General features: G+C 47.8%; 11 protein-coding genes across 11 annotated transcripts; 6 read left to right on the plus strand and 5 right to left on the minus strand.

Moving 5' to 3' along the window:
• Nucleotides 1-159: 159 nt before the first annotated feature.
• On the plus strand, nucleotides 160-1338 carry KL928_001595 (uncharacterized protein; the record flags this gene model as incomplete). Its single annotated transcript, XM_043201977.1, has 1 exon — nucleotides 160-1338. The coding sequence occupies one exon, from the start codon at nucleotides 160-162 to the stop codon at nucleotides 1336-1338; it is 1179 nt and encodes a 392-aa protein (XP_043060872.1).
• A 319-nt stretch (nucleotides 1339-1657) lies between these two features.
• On the plus strand, nucleotides 1658-2338 carry KL928_001596 (uncharacterized protein; the record flags this gene model as incomplete). Its single annotated transcript, XM_043201978.1, has 1 exon — nucleotides 1658-2338. One exon carries the CDS (start codon nucleotides 1658-1660, stop codon nucleotides 2336-2338), a length of 681 nt encoding a protein of 226 aa, XP_043060873.1.
• A 153-nt stretch (nucleotides 2339-2491) lies between these two features.
• On the plus strand, nucleotides 2492-3724 carry KL928_001597 (uncharacterized protein; the record flags this gene model as incomplete). The annotated part of the gene is made up of 1 exon (XM_043201979.1): nucleotides 2492-3724. One exon carries the CDS (start codon nucleotides 2492-2494, stop codon nucleotides 3722-3724), a length of 1233 nt encoding a protein of 410 aa, XP_043060874.1.
• A 45-nt stretch (nucleotides 3725-3769) lies between these two features.
• KL928_001598 (uncharacterized protein) lies at nucleotides 3770-6139 on the minus strand (the record flags this gene model as incomplete). The annotated part of the gene is made up of 1 exon (XM_043201980.1): nucleotides 3770-6139. One exon carries the CDS (start codon nucleotides 6137-6139, stop codon nucleotides 3770-3772), a length of 2370 nt encoding a protein of 789 aa, XP_043060875.1.
• A 349-nt stretch (nucleotides 6140-6488) lies between these two features.
• KL928_001599 (uncharacterized protein) lies at nucleotides 6489-8027 on the minus strand (the record flags this gene model as incomplete). The annotated part of the gene is made up of 1 exon (XM_043201981.1): nucleotides 6489-8027. One exon carries the CDS (start codon nucleotides 8025-8027, stop codon nucleotides 6489-6491), a length of 1539 nt encoding a protein of 512 aa, XP_043060876.1.
• Nucleotides 8028-8135: 108 nt separating this feature from the next.
• Nucleotides 8136-10034, plus strand: KL928_001600 (uncharacterized protein; the record flags this gene model as incomplete). The annotated part of the gene is made up of 1 exon (XM_043201984.1): nucleotides 8136-10034. One exon carries the CDS (start codon nucleotides 8136-8138, stop codon nucleotides 10032-10034), a length of 1899 nt encoding a protein of 632 aa, XP_043060877.1.
• A 59-nt stretch (nucleotides 10035-10093) lies between these two features.
• Nucleotides 10094-10678, minus strand: KL928_001601 (uncharacterized protein; the record flags this gene model as incomplete). Its single annotated transcript, XM_043201985.1, has 1 exon — nucleotides 10094-10678. The coding sequence occupies one exon, from the start codon at nucleotides 10676-10678 to the stop codon at nucleotides 10094-10096; it is 585 nt and encodes a 194-aa protein (XP_043060878.1).
• A 61-nt stretch (nucleotides 10679-10739) lies between these two features.
• Nucleotides 10740-11537, plus strand: KL928_001602 (uncharacterized protein; the record flags this gene model as incomplete). The annotated part of the gene is made up of 1 exon (XM_043201986.1): nucleotides 10740-11537. One exon carries the CDS (start codon nucleotides 10740-10742, stop codon nucleotides 11535-11537), a length of 798 nt encoding a protein of 265 aa, XP_043060879.1.
• Nucleotides 11538-11562: 25 nt separating this feature from the next.
• KL928_001603 (uncharacterized protein) lies at nucleotides 11563-12003 on the minus strand (the record flags this gene model as incomplete). The annotated part of the gene is made up of 1 exon (XM_043201987.1): nucleotides 11563-12003. One exon carries the CDS (start codon nucleotides 12001-12003, stop codon nucleotides 11563-11565), a length of 441 nt encoding a protein of 146 aa, XP_043060880.1.
• A 46-nt stretch (nucleotides 12004-12049) lies between these two features.
• On the plus strand, nucleotides 12050-12676 carry KL928_001604 (uncharacterized protein; the record flags this gene model as incomplete). Its single annotated transcript, XM_043201988.1, has 1 exon — nucleotides 12050-12676. One exon carries the CDS (start codon nucleotides 12050-12052, stop codon nucleotides 12674-12676), a length of 627 nt encoding a protein of 208 aa, XP_043060881.1.
• A 17-nt stretch (nucleotides 12677-12693) lies between these two features.
• KL928_001605 (uncharacterized protein) lies at nucleotides 12694-13155 on the minus strand (the record flags this gene model as incomplete). The annotated part of the gene is made up of 1 exon (XM_043201989.1): nucleotides 12694-13155. One exon carries the CDS (start codon nucleotides 13153-13155, stop codon nucleotides 12694-12696), a length of 462 nt encoding a protein of 153 aa, XP_043060882.1.
• Between the last annotated feature and the right edge of the window lie 25 nt (nucleotides 13156-13180).

The raw sequence follows: 13180 nt of genomic DNA on the forward strand, positions 1-13180 counted from the left end.
AGACATAAAGATAAATTGAAGTGGGGTACAGGTGTAAAGGTGCTCGATCAAAACTCTTTTTTATTTGATCTGTCCGCTACCGGGCCGGTGACTAACGTTACAAAATGGAAAATTTTTTTCCAGCTTTTTTCAACCAATACTTTCCAACTCATCATCACAATGTACGTTGCCAGAATCTCCAGAACCGCCGGCTCCAGAGCCGCTGCCGCTATATCTAGAAGAGCTCTCTCTAGCGCCACCAGATCTGTTAGACCAACCTTGGCCAGAACCCAAGTGTCTGGTGTCAGAGGTATCAAGAAGATCAACTTTGGTGGTGTCGAGGAGATCGTCCACGAGAGAGCCGACTGGCCAAGAGAGAAGTTGCTCGAGTACTTCAAGAACGACACTCTCGCTCTGATTGGTTACGGCTCCCAAGGTTACGGTCAAGGTTTGAACCTGAGAGACAACGGTCTGAACGTCATCATCGGTGTCAGAAAGAACGGTGCTTCTTGGAAGGCTGCCATTGAGGACGGATGGGTTCCAGGTGAGAACTTGTTCGACGTCACCGAGGCCATCAAGAAGGGAACCATTGTCATGAACTTGCTTTCTGACGCTGCTCAGTCCGAGACCTGGCCTACCATCAAGCCATTGCTCACCGAGGGTAAGACCCTGTACTTCTCCCACGGATTTTCTCCTGTCTTCAAGGAGTTGACCCACGTTGTGCCACCAACCAACATCGACGTGATCCTGGCTGCTCCAAAGGGATCCGGTAGAACTGTCAGATCGCTCTTCAAGGAGGGCAGAGGTATCAACTCTTCTTACGCCGTCTGGAACGACGTTACTGGTAAGGCCGAGGAGAAGGCCATTGCTCTGGCTGTTGCCATTGGATCTGGTTACGTTTACCAGACCACCTTCGAAAGAGAGGTCAACTCTGACTTGTACGGTGAGAGAGGATGTTTGATGGGAGGTATCCACGGTATGTTCCTTGCTCAATACGAAGTCCTGAGAGAAAACGGCCACTCTCCATCGGAGGCTTTCAACGAGACTGTCGAGGAGGCTACCCAATCCTTGTACCCATTGATTGGAAAGTATGGTATGGACTACATGTACGATGCCTGCTCGACCACTGCTAGAAGAGGTGCTCTTGACTGGTACCCAGTCTTCAAGGACGCCTTGAAGCCAGTCTTCCAAAAATTGTACACTTCTGTGAAGGACGGCTCTGAGACCAAGAGATCTCTGGAGTTCAACTCTCAGGCGGACTACAGAGAGAGATTGGAGGAGGAGCTGCAGACCATCAGAAACATGGAAATCTGGAAGGTCGGAAAAGAGGTCAGAAAGCTGAGACCAGAGAACAACTAATCTATGTACAGAAGGTATGGTCCTGAAGGACTTGGGTTTTGATATTTATTCCTTTCTAGGAACGGCATGTTTGAAGAATAAACAGTTCGAAATATGATTGAAAAAAAAAATGTAGTTATTATGGTGCGCTTCCCGGTTTGGATAATAACATTGTCTGGATTGCCCCTCGAGCTGTAAAATTTCCCCATTCCCCGAAAATTGGTGAAGTTTTTAACTTTTCACGTGACATATAACAATTCTGCAAGATCTGGCAAGAATGGCAAGAATGGTATAAAACAGCCATTCTCGCCCCCATTGGTCTTCTCCATAACTTTTCATCATGTCAATTCCAAAGCCAGACAACGGAACCCTCAGACTCGGATCTACTGCTCCAGACTTCACGGCCGACACCTCTAACGGCCCAATTTCTTTCCACGAGTACATTGGCGACTCCTGGGCTGTTCTGTTCTCTCACCCAGACGACTTCACCCCAGTTTGCACCACTGAGCTTGGTGCTTTTGCCAAATTGGAGCCAGAGTTTGCCAAGAGAGGCGTGAAGCTCATTGGTCTGTCTGCTAACGGTACCGACTCTCACAAGGCGTGGATCAAGGACATCGACGAGGTTACCGGCTCCAAGCTTACTTTCCCAATCATTTCTGACCCTAAGAGAGAGGTCGCCTTGAAGTACGACATGATCGACTACCAAGATGCCACCAACGTTGACGACAAGGGTGTCCAACTCACTATCAGATCTGTCTTCATCATCGACCCAAAGAAGACCATCAGATTGATCTTGACCTACCCAGCTTCTACTGGTAGAAACACTGCTGAGGTCCTGAGAGTCATTGACTCCCTGCAAACCGGTGACAAGTACAGAGTCACCACTCCTATCAACTGGGTTCCAGGTGACGATGTTATTGTTCACCCAAGCGTCTCCAACGAGGAGGCCAAGACTTTATTCCCTAAATTCAGAACCATCAAGCCATACTTGAGATTGACCCCATTGGACGTGTCTAAATAAGTTTTAAGTAATGACGCTTTGATTTAATGATTATTCTAGTCTTTTATTTACACTTTCAAGCATAAAAGAAATTACGTGTAGAAGTTTTTTTTCTAATTTTAGCCGTGATCTTGGATCAGAAGCCAAGGACCTCTTTCCTCTGCACTTCTACTTATGAGAACGAAATCGCCTTCGTCACGGGGATCGGTGATAGACGTCCTTGCGTGGATCGTTCTGCTGGTGACTTTGGTCTTCTTTGTGCTGACCCCGATTCTGCTGAATAAACAAGTCCCATCTTTGGTTACCCTATCCGATGAACAAACCACCGACGCAGGGGTCGTCAAGTTCCGCTTGATCAGGAAGGACGACAACAACAGCACTTCCACCAGTTCCGGTGATGGGAGTGACAGCAGCTCGACCGACTCAAGCTATTCTGAAACCTCCGATGATGACCCAACTTCGTCTTTCTCTTCCTACTCATCGTCGTCGTCCTCTTCGTCAGCACACACGACGCAAGCATCCAGCTCTTCAGAGGAGTCCAGCAGCACTCATAGCTCAAGCAACGAGCCTTCGACTTCCCAGTCGTCGACGATCTCGAGTACTGCTTCCAGCTCACACACTTCTGACACATCCAACAGCCAGACAACCAACTGGACCACACAAAGCTCCTCGTCGGCGTCTTCCTCGACTACGCCGTCTTCTTCGAGCTCCTCGTGGTCCTCGGACTCAGGCGGTGACCAGTCGTCTTCGGATCAGAGTACTCAGAGCGAGTCGTCATCCGGTGACAAATCCTCTTCCACTTCAGATACCCCATCATCCTCCACCGCATCGAGCTCATCCTCGCAATCAGCCTCTAGCTCTGCAAACACGTCGCGTTCTGAGTCAGCTACCGAGTCCTCATCGTCAACCGCATCATCTGAAAACGCTTCTTCCACCACCTCGGCGTCGTCTCAAACCTCAGAAGCCTCTGCGTCGTCCCCGACTTCCGAATCGTCTTCGTCCACAGCTGCCAGGGCCTCGTCGTCGCCGTCGTCGTCTGTGAACGAAAACACGGATCGGTCATCTGGTGGTCTTTCGTCGAAAAACAAAAAAATCGTGATTGGAGTGGTCGTTGGACTTGGTGTCCCGCTGTTACTGCTGCTCCTGCTTGCACTGTTCTTCATCTACAAGAAACGGAGACCTAAGACAGACTACTACGTTGACTCCAACGGCCGGATGGTGGGTCTGATGGAAAGCGGCTGGCTCCAGAAGCTGGCGTTCTGGAATAGAGACAAAAACAAGGGCGATTTCGGCGACGATGACGATGAAGATTTGAGTGGATTCAACAAACATTCGACAGGCGAGACGGGATTCGTGGTGAATAGAGCCAAAACTGTGAGACATACCAATCCTGGTACCACTTTTTAATTAGGGCAGGTTACAGATTGCATTTATATAGCATAACGAAATGAACTAAAGAATGTAAAACAAGACAGGGAGGATGGCAGCGAGGCTGACCTGGTTTCGCACGCCGGCTCCTGCAAAGGTGAGGACGGAATGGGCCGAAGTAGTGGATGAGGAGCTGACGAAAGAGTAGTCTGCCAGGGACGACAGTCTAGGTGTTTGTGATTCCGTAACGGACGGCAAAGAACTGCTGGTAGAAGGAGTCACGAGAGCGTGGTTAGTGCTGGTGTAAGTTGAGACAACTGTGAACATGGTGGTTCCAGAGGAAACGTAGGCTGAGGTAGAGCACGAGCAGTCTTCGGTGATGGTCTGTGTGGATTGGGTGGCAGGTGTTGCAGATGACACCTCTGAAGTAGGCGTTGGTGTTGGCGGAGTCTCAGAGGAGGTGGTAGGGGCCACGGTGTCTGCAACACTAGAGCTTTCCGGGGCCGATTCTGTGCTGCAGCTCAGTGTCTCTATGACCGTATTTTCGGTGTGCACGGTCGTTCCGTAGGTGGCAGGTGTAGTTGGGGTGCTAGTGGTGATCCAGGTTGAAGCGAGCGTACTTGAGTGGCTTTCAGGGGTAGAGGAGCTGGAGGAGCTGGAGATGGTCGTCATCTGCAGTGGAGTGGTGGATATTGCAGTCGTTGGGGTGGAGCTTGTGTCCGTGCTAGTGCTCGAAATGACTGTCGACTGTGGTGTTGCAGACGATTCGTGGCTGAAGACAGTGGCAACTTCAGGGCTTGGCGTTGTGCTTGTGCAGATGGTGCACGTGGTGTCGGTGGTGGTGTCGAAGCTGGAGACGGCAAACGAGCACACGTAGTTGGTCACCACAGAGACGGTGGTCCAGTCGCCGCCGGAGATGGTTGTAGGATAAGTTGTGGTGACCATTGATCCAGAGCAGGGTAGTGTTGAGGAGCTGGAACTGGGTGTGGAGGATGTACTGACAATGGACGAACTGCTTGTGTCTGATGAGGTTGAGACAGGCGTAGTGGAGGTTGATGAGACTGAGGTGGTTGAAACTGAGGTGGTTGAGACGGAAGTGGTTGAGACCGAAAATGAGCTGGACATTGAACTGGAAGTTTTGGGAAACACGCTGCTTGAGGTGTAGGTTATTGATGTGCTTGAGCTCAGTGTGCTGCTGGACGAAGAGGTGGAACTAGAAATGGTTGAGGAGCTGTAGCTAGAGCTGGAACTGGAACTGGAACTGGAACTGGAGCTGGTAGTCGAGCTGGTGCTTGAACTAGTGGTGCTAGAGCTGCTGAAACTTGTGGAACTCTTGGAACTCGTGCTGCTCGTACTGCTTGTAAATGAAGACGTAGAAGAGCTGGAAGCTGTAGTTGAGCTGCTGCTGCTGCTCGTTTGAGTGCAGACAGAGCAGCTCGTGACCACATTCTGGTCCACGTCAACCTGGGCCAATCCAACCTGTTGTTTGTCCAGATCAAAGACCAAGTAAATGCTTGTAAGGAACGACTGGCCCAAAACAACAACGCTATCAAGCTGGGTCTCTGTCACTGTCAGGTAACAGGTGTTGGACTCCTGGAAAAATAACTGGTTCGCCTGGACTTCGATCTCGGTGCTGCCAAAAACTAGCTTGTAGCTCAAGTCAGTGGTCTCAATTGTGCCACAGTCAACTGTCCACAGACCGCTGTTCTGGTCAACGCTGGCTTGCAGATCGTTGGTAATCTGTTCAAGAACTTCAGACGGCACATAAGAGAGAACAGAAGCAGTGTCGATGTAGCCGGTCTGTCCGCTAGCGAGCTTAGAGCCAGATGAGGTTTCAACTGTGTCCAGTGAGATGAAGTACCCGCCGTTTGTCTTGTCGGTCTCGTAGCCGACCAGGTCGACATAAGTCAAGCTGCCGGAATAAAGAGAACTGTCTGTGCCACCAAACTTGATCTTACCGGGAGATCTATTGTTCTGTAGCCAGATAGACACGATTTTGCCTGATATATGGCCTGCATTGTAGAGGGCCTCAATGAACGAGCTCGAACTGCCGAGTCCTAGAGATGCGCTGTAGCCGACTTGGTTGGTGGTGGCAACGCCAAATTTCAAGCTGTCAATGCTCAGAGACTCAATGGACACTGTGTCCGAGCCATACACTCCCGACACAGTCATGTCTGTGACAAAATCCTGGAAACAAAACTCCTCTGTGGAAGATGTGAAAGTGTTTGATAAATTAGTGTTGAACTGGTCAGACGAGACCCAAGAGTCGTCTTGGGCCGAGTTGATAACGAACGAAAGATTGGTGAAGTAGTCTCCGACAATACCGTCAATCTCGTAGTAGTTGCCCAGTCGATTTTGAATGGCCATCTCGGTGCCGTCGCGCTTGGCGAGCGGAAGTGCCTGCACAAGAGGCAGAAGAGTAACTAAAAGAGCGAATTTCATAGCACTGGTCATTGGCCAGGAACCAAGACTTCTTGGTCTTTATATAATTCTGACAGGTAATCTGAAACTTCTGGTTTGGATTCTATAATTGGAACCGGAGCTAGAGTCCTGTCAAGCTAGTTCAAGTATCTCATGTCAGATCAGGCTCGTCGGCCAAATAAGGAAAACAGGCCAGGTACAAGCAGGGCCTCGGCCCCAAAAAATTGCCCATTTGGTCTTCCTAATGAGCTGAGACGTCTGAGGTTTGTCAGACAGTTTCTTTGGGTTTGAAACATAGCACTAGCTCGTCGCTAATTACTCTTCCTCGAAATACCATAAATCTGAACTTTTTCCTATTTGGGATTATCAATAGCTTTATTATCTAATTATCGTTTAAAAATGTCTTTAGCTCATAACAATAAGCAAATCCTTCCTCGTCAGCAGGAAACCAGTTGCTGACCTTGCGTGCCCAGCGCTGGTGTTCCAATTTCCAGCTTTTATACAGATCGTCCGATATGCGGAAGTGCTCGGTGTGAGATGTTTTAGGAACAATTTTGGGCTCCCTTTTTCTCTTCGGAGGATCTCTGATGGTATCATCAAAATTTGCAAATGGGTCATCTTCGTACTTGCCTGTCATGCTAACCCAGCGAAGTTTTTCGTCGTCGTATACCATGTTTCCGACAACTTGCAAATTCTTGCTACTCTGACTGCGTTGCATCGAGGACTTCTTTAGCAGCGCGGGCCTCCTTGAGCTCTGCGACTCGAACAGGCTTAGGTCCTCTTCATTTCCTTGCCACTTCATTTCTTCTGGATTGTAGACCATGTTACCCATCACTTGACGAGCCCTGGCCCGTCCTAAAGATCGGATCATCTTGAGCTTCCCTTCCTTGGTTAATCGTGTGCTATTAGTCACTGACGGATCTGCGAACTGAGTACGGCGAGGACGGGTATCCTTCTCTGCATATTTAGAGAGGTCCAAAGCGCGACTCTTGCGTTTCAGTTTCTTGTAATCGGAGAGTGTGATGGTCAAGTCTTCTGGAAAATCGTCAATCTCGTCGAGGTCTGATGTATACTTCTTAGCCCGAGTCATCGGCATCAGGTCCATCGTTGACATCGTACGATGCAAAGAGCGCGAAAGGCTTGAGCGAGGAATGTCCATTGTCGAGGACGACTTGCGGAGCGAGCGGCGACCGAATTCGTTTGAAAGAACCGGAGTAGAGGACTTGTTGCGCACCTGTTTTGGGCTCACCACTTTGAAGTGACGAATCGTTTGTGGTTCTGATGGTTCAAAGTCGTCGAACTCATCTTCGTAGGTACGTTTATCGTCGAGGTATAATCTGGAAGCGCGTCGCGTGAGGTCTGCTAGCTTCTCCGCCTGTTGACGACGAAGCTCCAATTTTTGGGCCAGATTCAGATCTTGCTCCAGGTCATCAAAGTCTTCAGCGTAGTCGCTGTGTTCTGTATCAGACTCCACAAACTGTGAGCTATTGGCGGAGATGCTGCTGAATCCTGACGAGATAGATTGGCTGCTTTGAGAGCGCGATGCAAATGTGTCTTTGTGTTCTCTGCGCTGCTTTAGCCGCGCTCCCAAATCCATGTTCTCAAACTGCTCCCATTGGTCATCTTCAAAGTCCTCATCCTTATATTTTGCGAGCAGCTTGGACTTTTTGGGTTTCAGTAGCCTTTGGGGCGCGTGTTCAGACTCCGTTTCACGTACCGTCGAGAGCTGCGATCTGCCAAACATGTCGTCCAGCCGATGCTGGCTGAGCTGTGGCCGGAGCTGTTTGGCGCTCGGTTTGCGAATGACCGAGGTTCTAAAATCGTCGTCCATGAGCTCGTTACAAGTAAACAAAAACACTGTGAATAAAGGTTGATGGCTGTGTCGCGGTGGCTGGTGCAAAATATTTACAACTTTCCGCATATAGCAAGCCCAACATAATATTCCATAATAATTTACATTTTGTTTTAATATAAACAACCTCAGATATTTACATTTGAGCAGTGACGTGTAACAAAACGTATTTTGGACATGCTAGCGTCCAATAAAAGACATGGCATGGTTCTTTCGGGCTCTGCAAGCCCTACCGGGTCACCTGGCCCAACCGTGCCTTCCTTTGGTTCTCATAAGAGAATTAGCAGGCTTCCGACCAAATCGGGCTCTCTCTCCTTGAATGAGCTTCTGCAAGAAAACCGCTCCTTTGATATATACCAAGATAACCGCGGAGACACATTGAGTCGGCTCAGAGGTGCTCCTATTGCGGACAGAAAACGGGCTCTTGCCGAGACAACAATAAACAAGTTGTCAGAACGAGAAGAAAAGAAAAACAACCGGCTGTCCACGCTATCGCTTGCCACCACCTCTTCGGTGTCAACACGTTCCACTGGTTCGAGTCTGAAATCAATAGCTCACAGAATAGCCGGTGTTGTGAAAGGAGACGGTAAAGAAGCTGTCGAGAACGCGGAAAACATTGTTGTTGATACCCACACAATTCCTGAAGATGATCCCGAGTCTCCGCAGCTCAAGAAAAAGTCGTCCTTTTTCAGACTCAGGCACTCTATTTCGCTAAGATCGCTCACGTCCCGCGATGAACCTACGCTTTCGTCTTCTTCCTCTCGCAGACTTACTCTCAACAACTTGAGAAAATCGTTCGTTGGTGGTACGGCCAATAATTCCAGAATGTCGGTTGACATCTCTTTACCAGTGCCTAATCAAACTTCGAGGGACAAAATTAAAAACAAACTTAGAAACTCTTCGTCATTGCTCTCCATTTCTTCGTTCATGTCCACAGGAAGCAATCGCACTCGCTATGAAAACAAAGAGGTTTTTGCTGTTCGTGCTGAAGAATACGATTCTCTTCAGCACAAATTACTTTTGAAGCTTTGCAACCAACAACGTGTTGTGTCGTTCAGCGCGTTGATGAACAAGATGCTATCCAAAGCCAAGGTTTTGGAAAAACTCACCGACTCTTCCTATAGTGAGGTCTTCTTGGAAAAAGACTCTCATACTGGGGATCCCCAAAGTGTTTGGAAAGTTATCTCGTTTGGCGACGAGGATCTGAATCAGCCAACACTGAAAGAGCTGATTCAGGAGCAAAGCATCACCATGGCTATGTCGTCTGTGCCGGGTTTCATCAAGATGAAATCTGCAACTGTTGTGAGAGGCCCAATGCCATCCGAATTATTGCAACTGTGGGACAAGTACAATCATAAGCATGGTTCCAACAACGCAAGGCCAGATGACTACTCCAAAAATCAGCTTCACCTCATTATCCGCCTGGAGTATGGAGGACAAGACTTAGAACATTTTGAGCTCAAGAGTTGGACTCAAGCATTAGAAATCTTTGTCAAGATCGTCGAGATTTTGAAAAGAGGACAGGACGCTTATGAATTCGAGCACCGTGATTTGCATTGGGGAAATATTGTCATCAAAGAACGGTCTGCAAGCAGTGCCACCGCTACCACTCAGGACTCCTTAGCTGACCTAACTCTCGATGAGCAGAGCTCTGTCGAAGTGAAGCTTATCGATTACACATTGTCTAGAGCCAGGATTGGTGGGCAAACGATGTTCACAGGCCTTGATTCTCCGCACTTTTTCAAAGGCAAGGGCGACTATCAATTCGATGTTTACCGAATGATGCGTCAGCAGCTCGCCGGACAAGATGAGGCAAATATCGACTGGTCTGTCTATAGTCCATCTACCAACCTACTGTGGCTCCACTATGTGGTGGACAAATTACTTCACCACAAAAAGTTGAAGCCATTGAGACTGAACCCACTTACCAGATCCGCAAGCTACCTAAACATGAACAATTTAACGCAGGAAGCCGACAACTACGAACAACTTGTTCAGCTTCACAAACTGTTGGATCCTACTCGCAAGAAACGCAAATTTGGGTCGCTTGATGGAATTTTGGAATGGGTTAGATAATTTGGTATTTAAGACATTGTTTTGGGATTAGTGTGTATTAAGGGTTATTTTTTGATGTATTAATTTGTTTTTTCTTTGGATGGCGGTAGCGGTCTTGGCTCGGTGAGCACCTTGACAAAGTCCACTAGGATCCAAAAGACCCTGTTTACACAGAAACACCAAACGTATATCCCCACGGAGCCCCTGGGTAAAAAGGGCAGATTGATGATCAATGCATCGATGACCCAGGGAAATGTTCCTGGTCTGGTGTAGAAAAGACTTTTACGCGCGTACCAGAGCTTTAATGCGTTGATAGGAAGCGTGGTCAACAATTGCAATGCTCTGGAGACATAGTTGTCGATTGATGATTTTTGACCTGAGAGCTCGTGCTCTTGTTTCTTTATTTGCTCGGCTAGCGCATCGTATTTTCTATTGAGCTTTGTCCACTTGGCGTAGTTGTCTTGCGCGCTGATCGCGTTCCTTTCCTTGTTAACGGCTAGTTGCTCCGACTTGAGTTTCATTAGCTTGTTATACTTTTCAGTCAAGAACAGTCTCAAGAACACAACATACACCGCCTCTTGGATCCTCTCCTTGGTCACAATTGACACAAGGTTCGAGAGTATTGTCAACCCTGTGATGACCAAAAACAGCGTTTGCAATTGCATGGTGAAAATTTTGACCGCAAGATAAAAATAAAAAGTTTAAACCAACACTGTATCCTCCTAAATGAATATAACCAACGAGTTAGAGTCGAACTCGAGTGAGGAGATGGACAGCTGGATTTCCCAGTACTGTTCGATCTTCGGGCACGACTACTTTGTGGAGGTTGCTCCAGAGTTCATCGAAGACGACTTCAACTTGACGGGGTTGAGCTCAGTTGTTCCGTTCTATAGAGAGGCACTGGATGTTATTTTGGATCTGGAACCCGAAGTCCCCATCAAAGTATCCAACGTTCCACTGGTGGAGCATGCAGCCCAGTTACTATATGGATTAATTCATGCAAGATTTATTCTCACCAAACAGGGATACCATCTCATGGCAGAAAAATACGAACAGAAAGTATTCGGAACCTGTCCGCGATACTACTGTGAAGGAATGCGACTCATACCTATTGGACGCTACGACCAGACGGGAATCGAAACCGTGAGACTGTACTGTCCATGCTGTAACGATATCTATCTGCCTTCGTCGTCCCGCTACTTGAATATCGATGGGGCGTTCTTCGGGACTTCCTTTGCTGGGCTTTTCATCAAAATGTTTCCCGAGATCGAGAGACAATGTCAACAGCGACTCAACAAGCAATATGAACTCAAGTTGTTTGGATTCCGCATAAATGAGAGAGCTGCCTCGGGGCCTCGTATGAAGTGGCTCAGGCAGGTCCCCAGAACCAAAGAGGAAATAGAGGAGTTCGACAAATGTGAGTTTGAGCTCCCTCAGGACGATTACAGAGAAGACACCGAGCGCGACGAGCATGACGGAAGTGAGAGCGTCATGAGTATAGCCCAAGAAGAAGAAGAGCTGTAGCATAATAGATATATAACTGGAGAGCTCAATTTATGAAATGAAGAACGACAAAATGCAATGCCAAACTGGCAAATATATAGTCACCCAACGCGCGTTCTGGAGTGATTCCTTTGAACACGGTTTTGTTGGCATCCAAGCTTTGTAGCCTCAACGACACTGTAAGCACAAATTGCGCCACGGTTGCGATAAATCCTCCCAAAAATGCATTGAATGGGAAATTTCCGACCAGCAGGCAGAATACAAACTGCAATATACCGAGACACACCAGAAACACAAGGAAAGCATCGATCAAGCGTAACTTTTGGTTGTCCTTTGTTTCCGAAATATAACTGTTGAACGAGATTTTAACGGAGTTACCCAGCTCCTGAAAAAACGAAATGGCATTGGCCGTAGGCTCTGCAGCAACAGAGCCGCTTTGTTTCTTTATAGCAGGCACAGTTTTTGCTTTGGCGTCTTTCTTTGCCATACGTGGAATAAATCAAAGAATTTAACAAATTAAATTATTTTCATCAATGGAGAAAAAGGCAAAGCTGCCTCCAAAGGGTGCCATCCTGATCGATCAATTGCCGAATAACGCAATAGAGAACGAGTTACGAGATGACACGGTGGTGGTAAAGAACCCGCCTTCTTTGCGCATCGTCCCACCGATCAACTTCTGTCCTGTCGAGAAACACCTATACAGATCCGGCCAGCCATCTGCTATCAACCACTCATTTCTTGAGCAGCTCCATTTAAAGTCCGTGATATGGCTTGCTACCGAGGAGCCCCAGGATACCTTTTTAAGATTCATGGAGGAAAACGATATCAACCTATTTTGCAATTTGGGTTACGACTCTATAGACTCGAACTCTTGGGACGGACTTTCAGAGTCCTCTATAAAACAAGCATTGGAGATTATCTCAGACAAACGCCATTACCCATTGCTTGTTTGTTGCGGTATGGGAAGACACAGAACAGGAACAGTGATAGGCTGTCTAAGAAAACTACAAGGCTGGAACCTTGCCAGTGTCAGCGAAGAATATAGGCGCTTTACAGGAGTGCGAGGAGGGCGTATTCTCGTCGAATTATTGATTGAGGCGTTTGATGTGAGCACTATAGAAACAAGAAAAGAGGTTGCTCCGGAATGGTTGCTTAGATGACAGGATGGGCCAGATTGTTATTCGGTTTTTCTTGCACGGCGCTGTCTGTATCGTTCCTGGGCCATTTGCACAGCCTGTTGCTCTCTTCGCCGCTGAGCGTTGCACTGCTCCCATGCAAATGTCGCGCCCAACATCAGCCCTCCAAATCCCCAGTTGGCAGCTTTACGTACATCTTTATGGTATAAGAACATCACGGACGAAAACACAAATAAACATGAAAAACCTGCCAATCCAGCATCTCGGAAGCAGGGTATCGCCAACAGATTAGAGGGGTGGAAATCGGACCAGCTCAGATTCGATAATATCCTCTTCATCTCTCTGGACTGAGTTGTGTGCTGTGGCGCCGCCTTTTGAAAATCTGTGTCAAACTTCGGGGGAACATCTTCTAGAAAGATTTTGTGTTCCGTCTTATCCTTCCCCTCAATTGCAGTCTCCTCTTCGGCTGACTGTGTCGACCGTTTCCCAAATGGCCAAACCATGAATAATTTAAATATTTTTCTTCCG

Source organism: Ogataea angusta (genome assembly GCF_019207475.1).
Source record: "Ogataea angusta isolate 61-244 chromosome Unknown 61-244_NODE_3_length_881311_cov_93.026150, whole genome shotgun sequence".
NCBI classification, from domain to species: Eukaryota; Fungi; Ascomycota; class Pichiomycetes; order Pichiales; family Pichiaceae; genus Ogataea; species Ogataea angusta.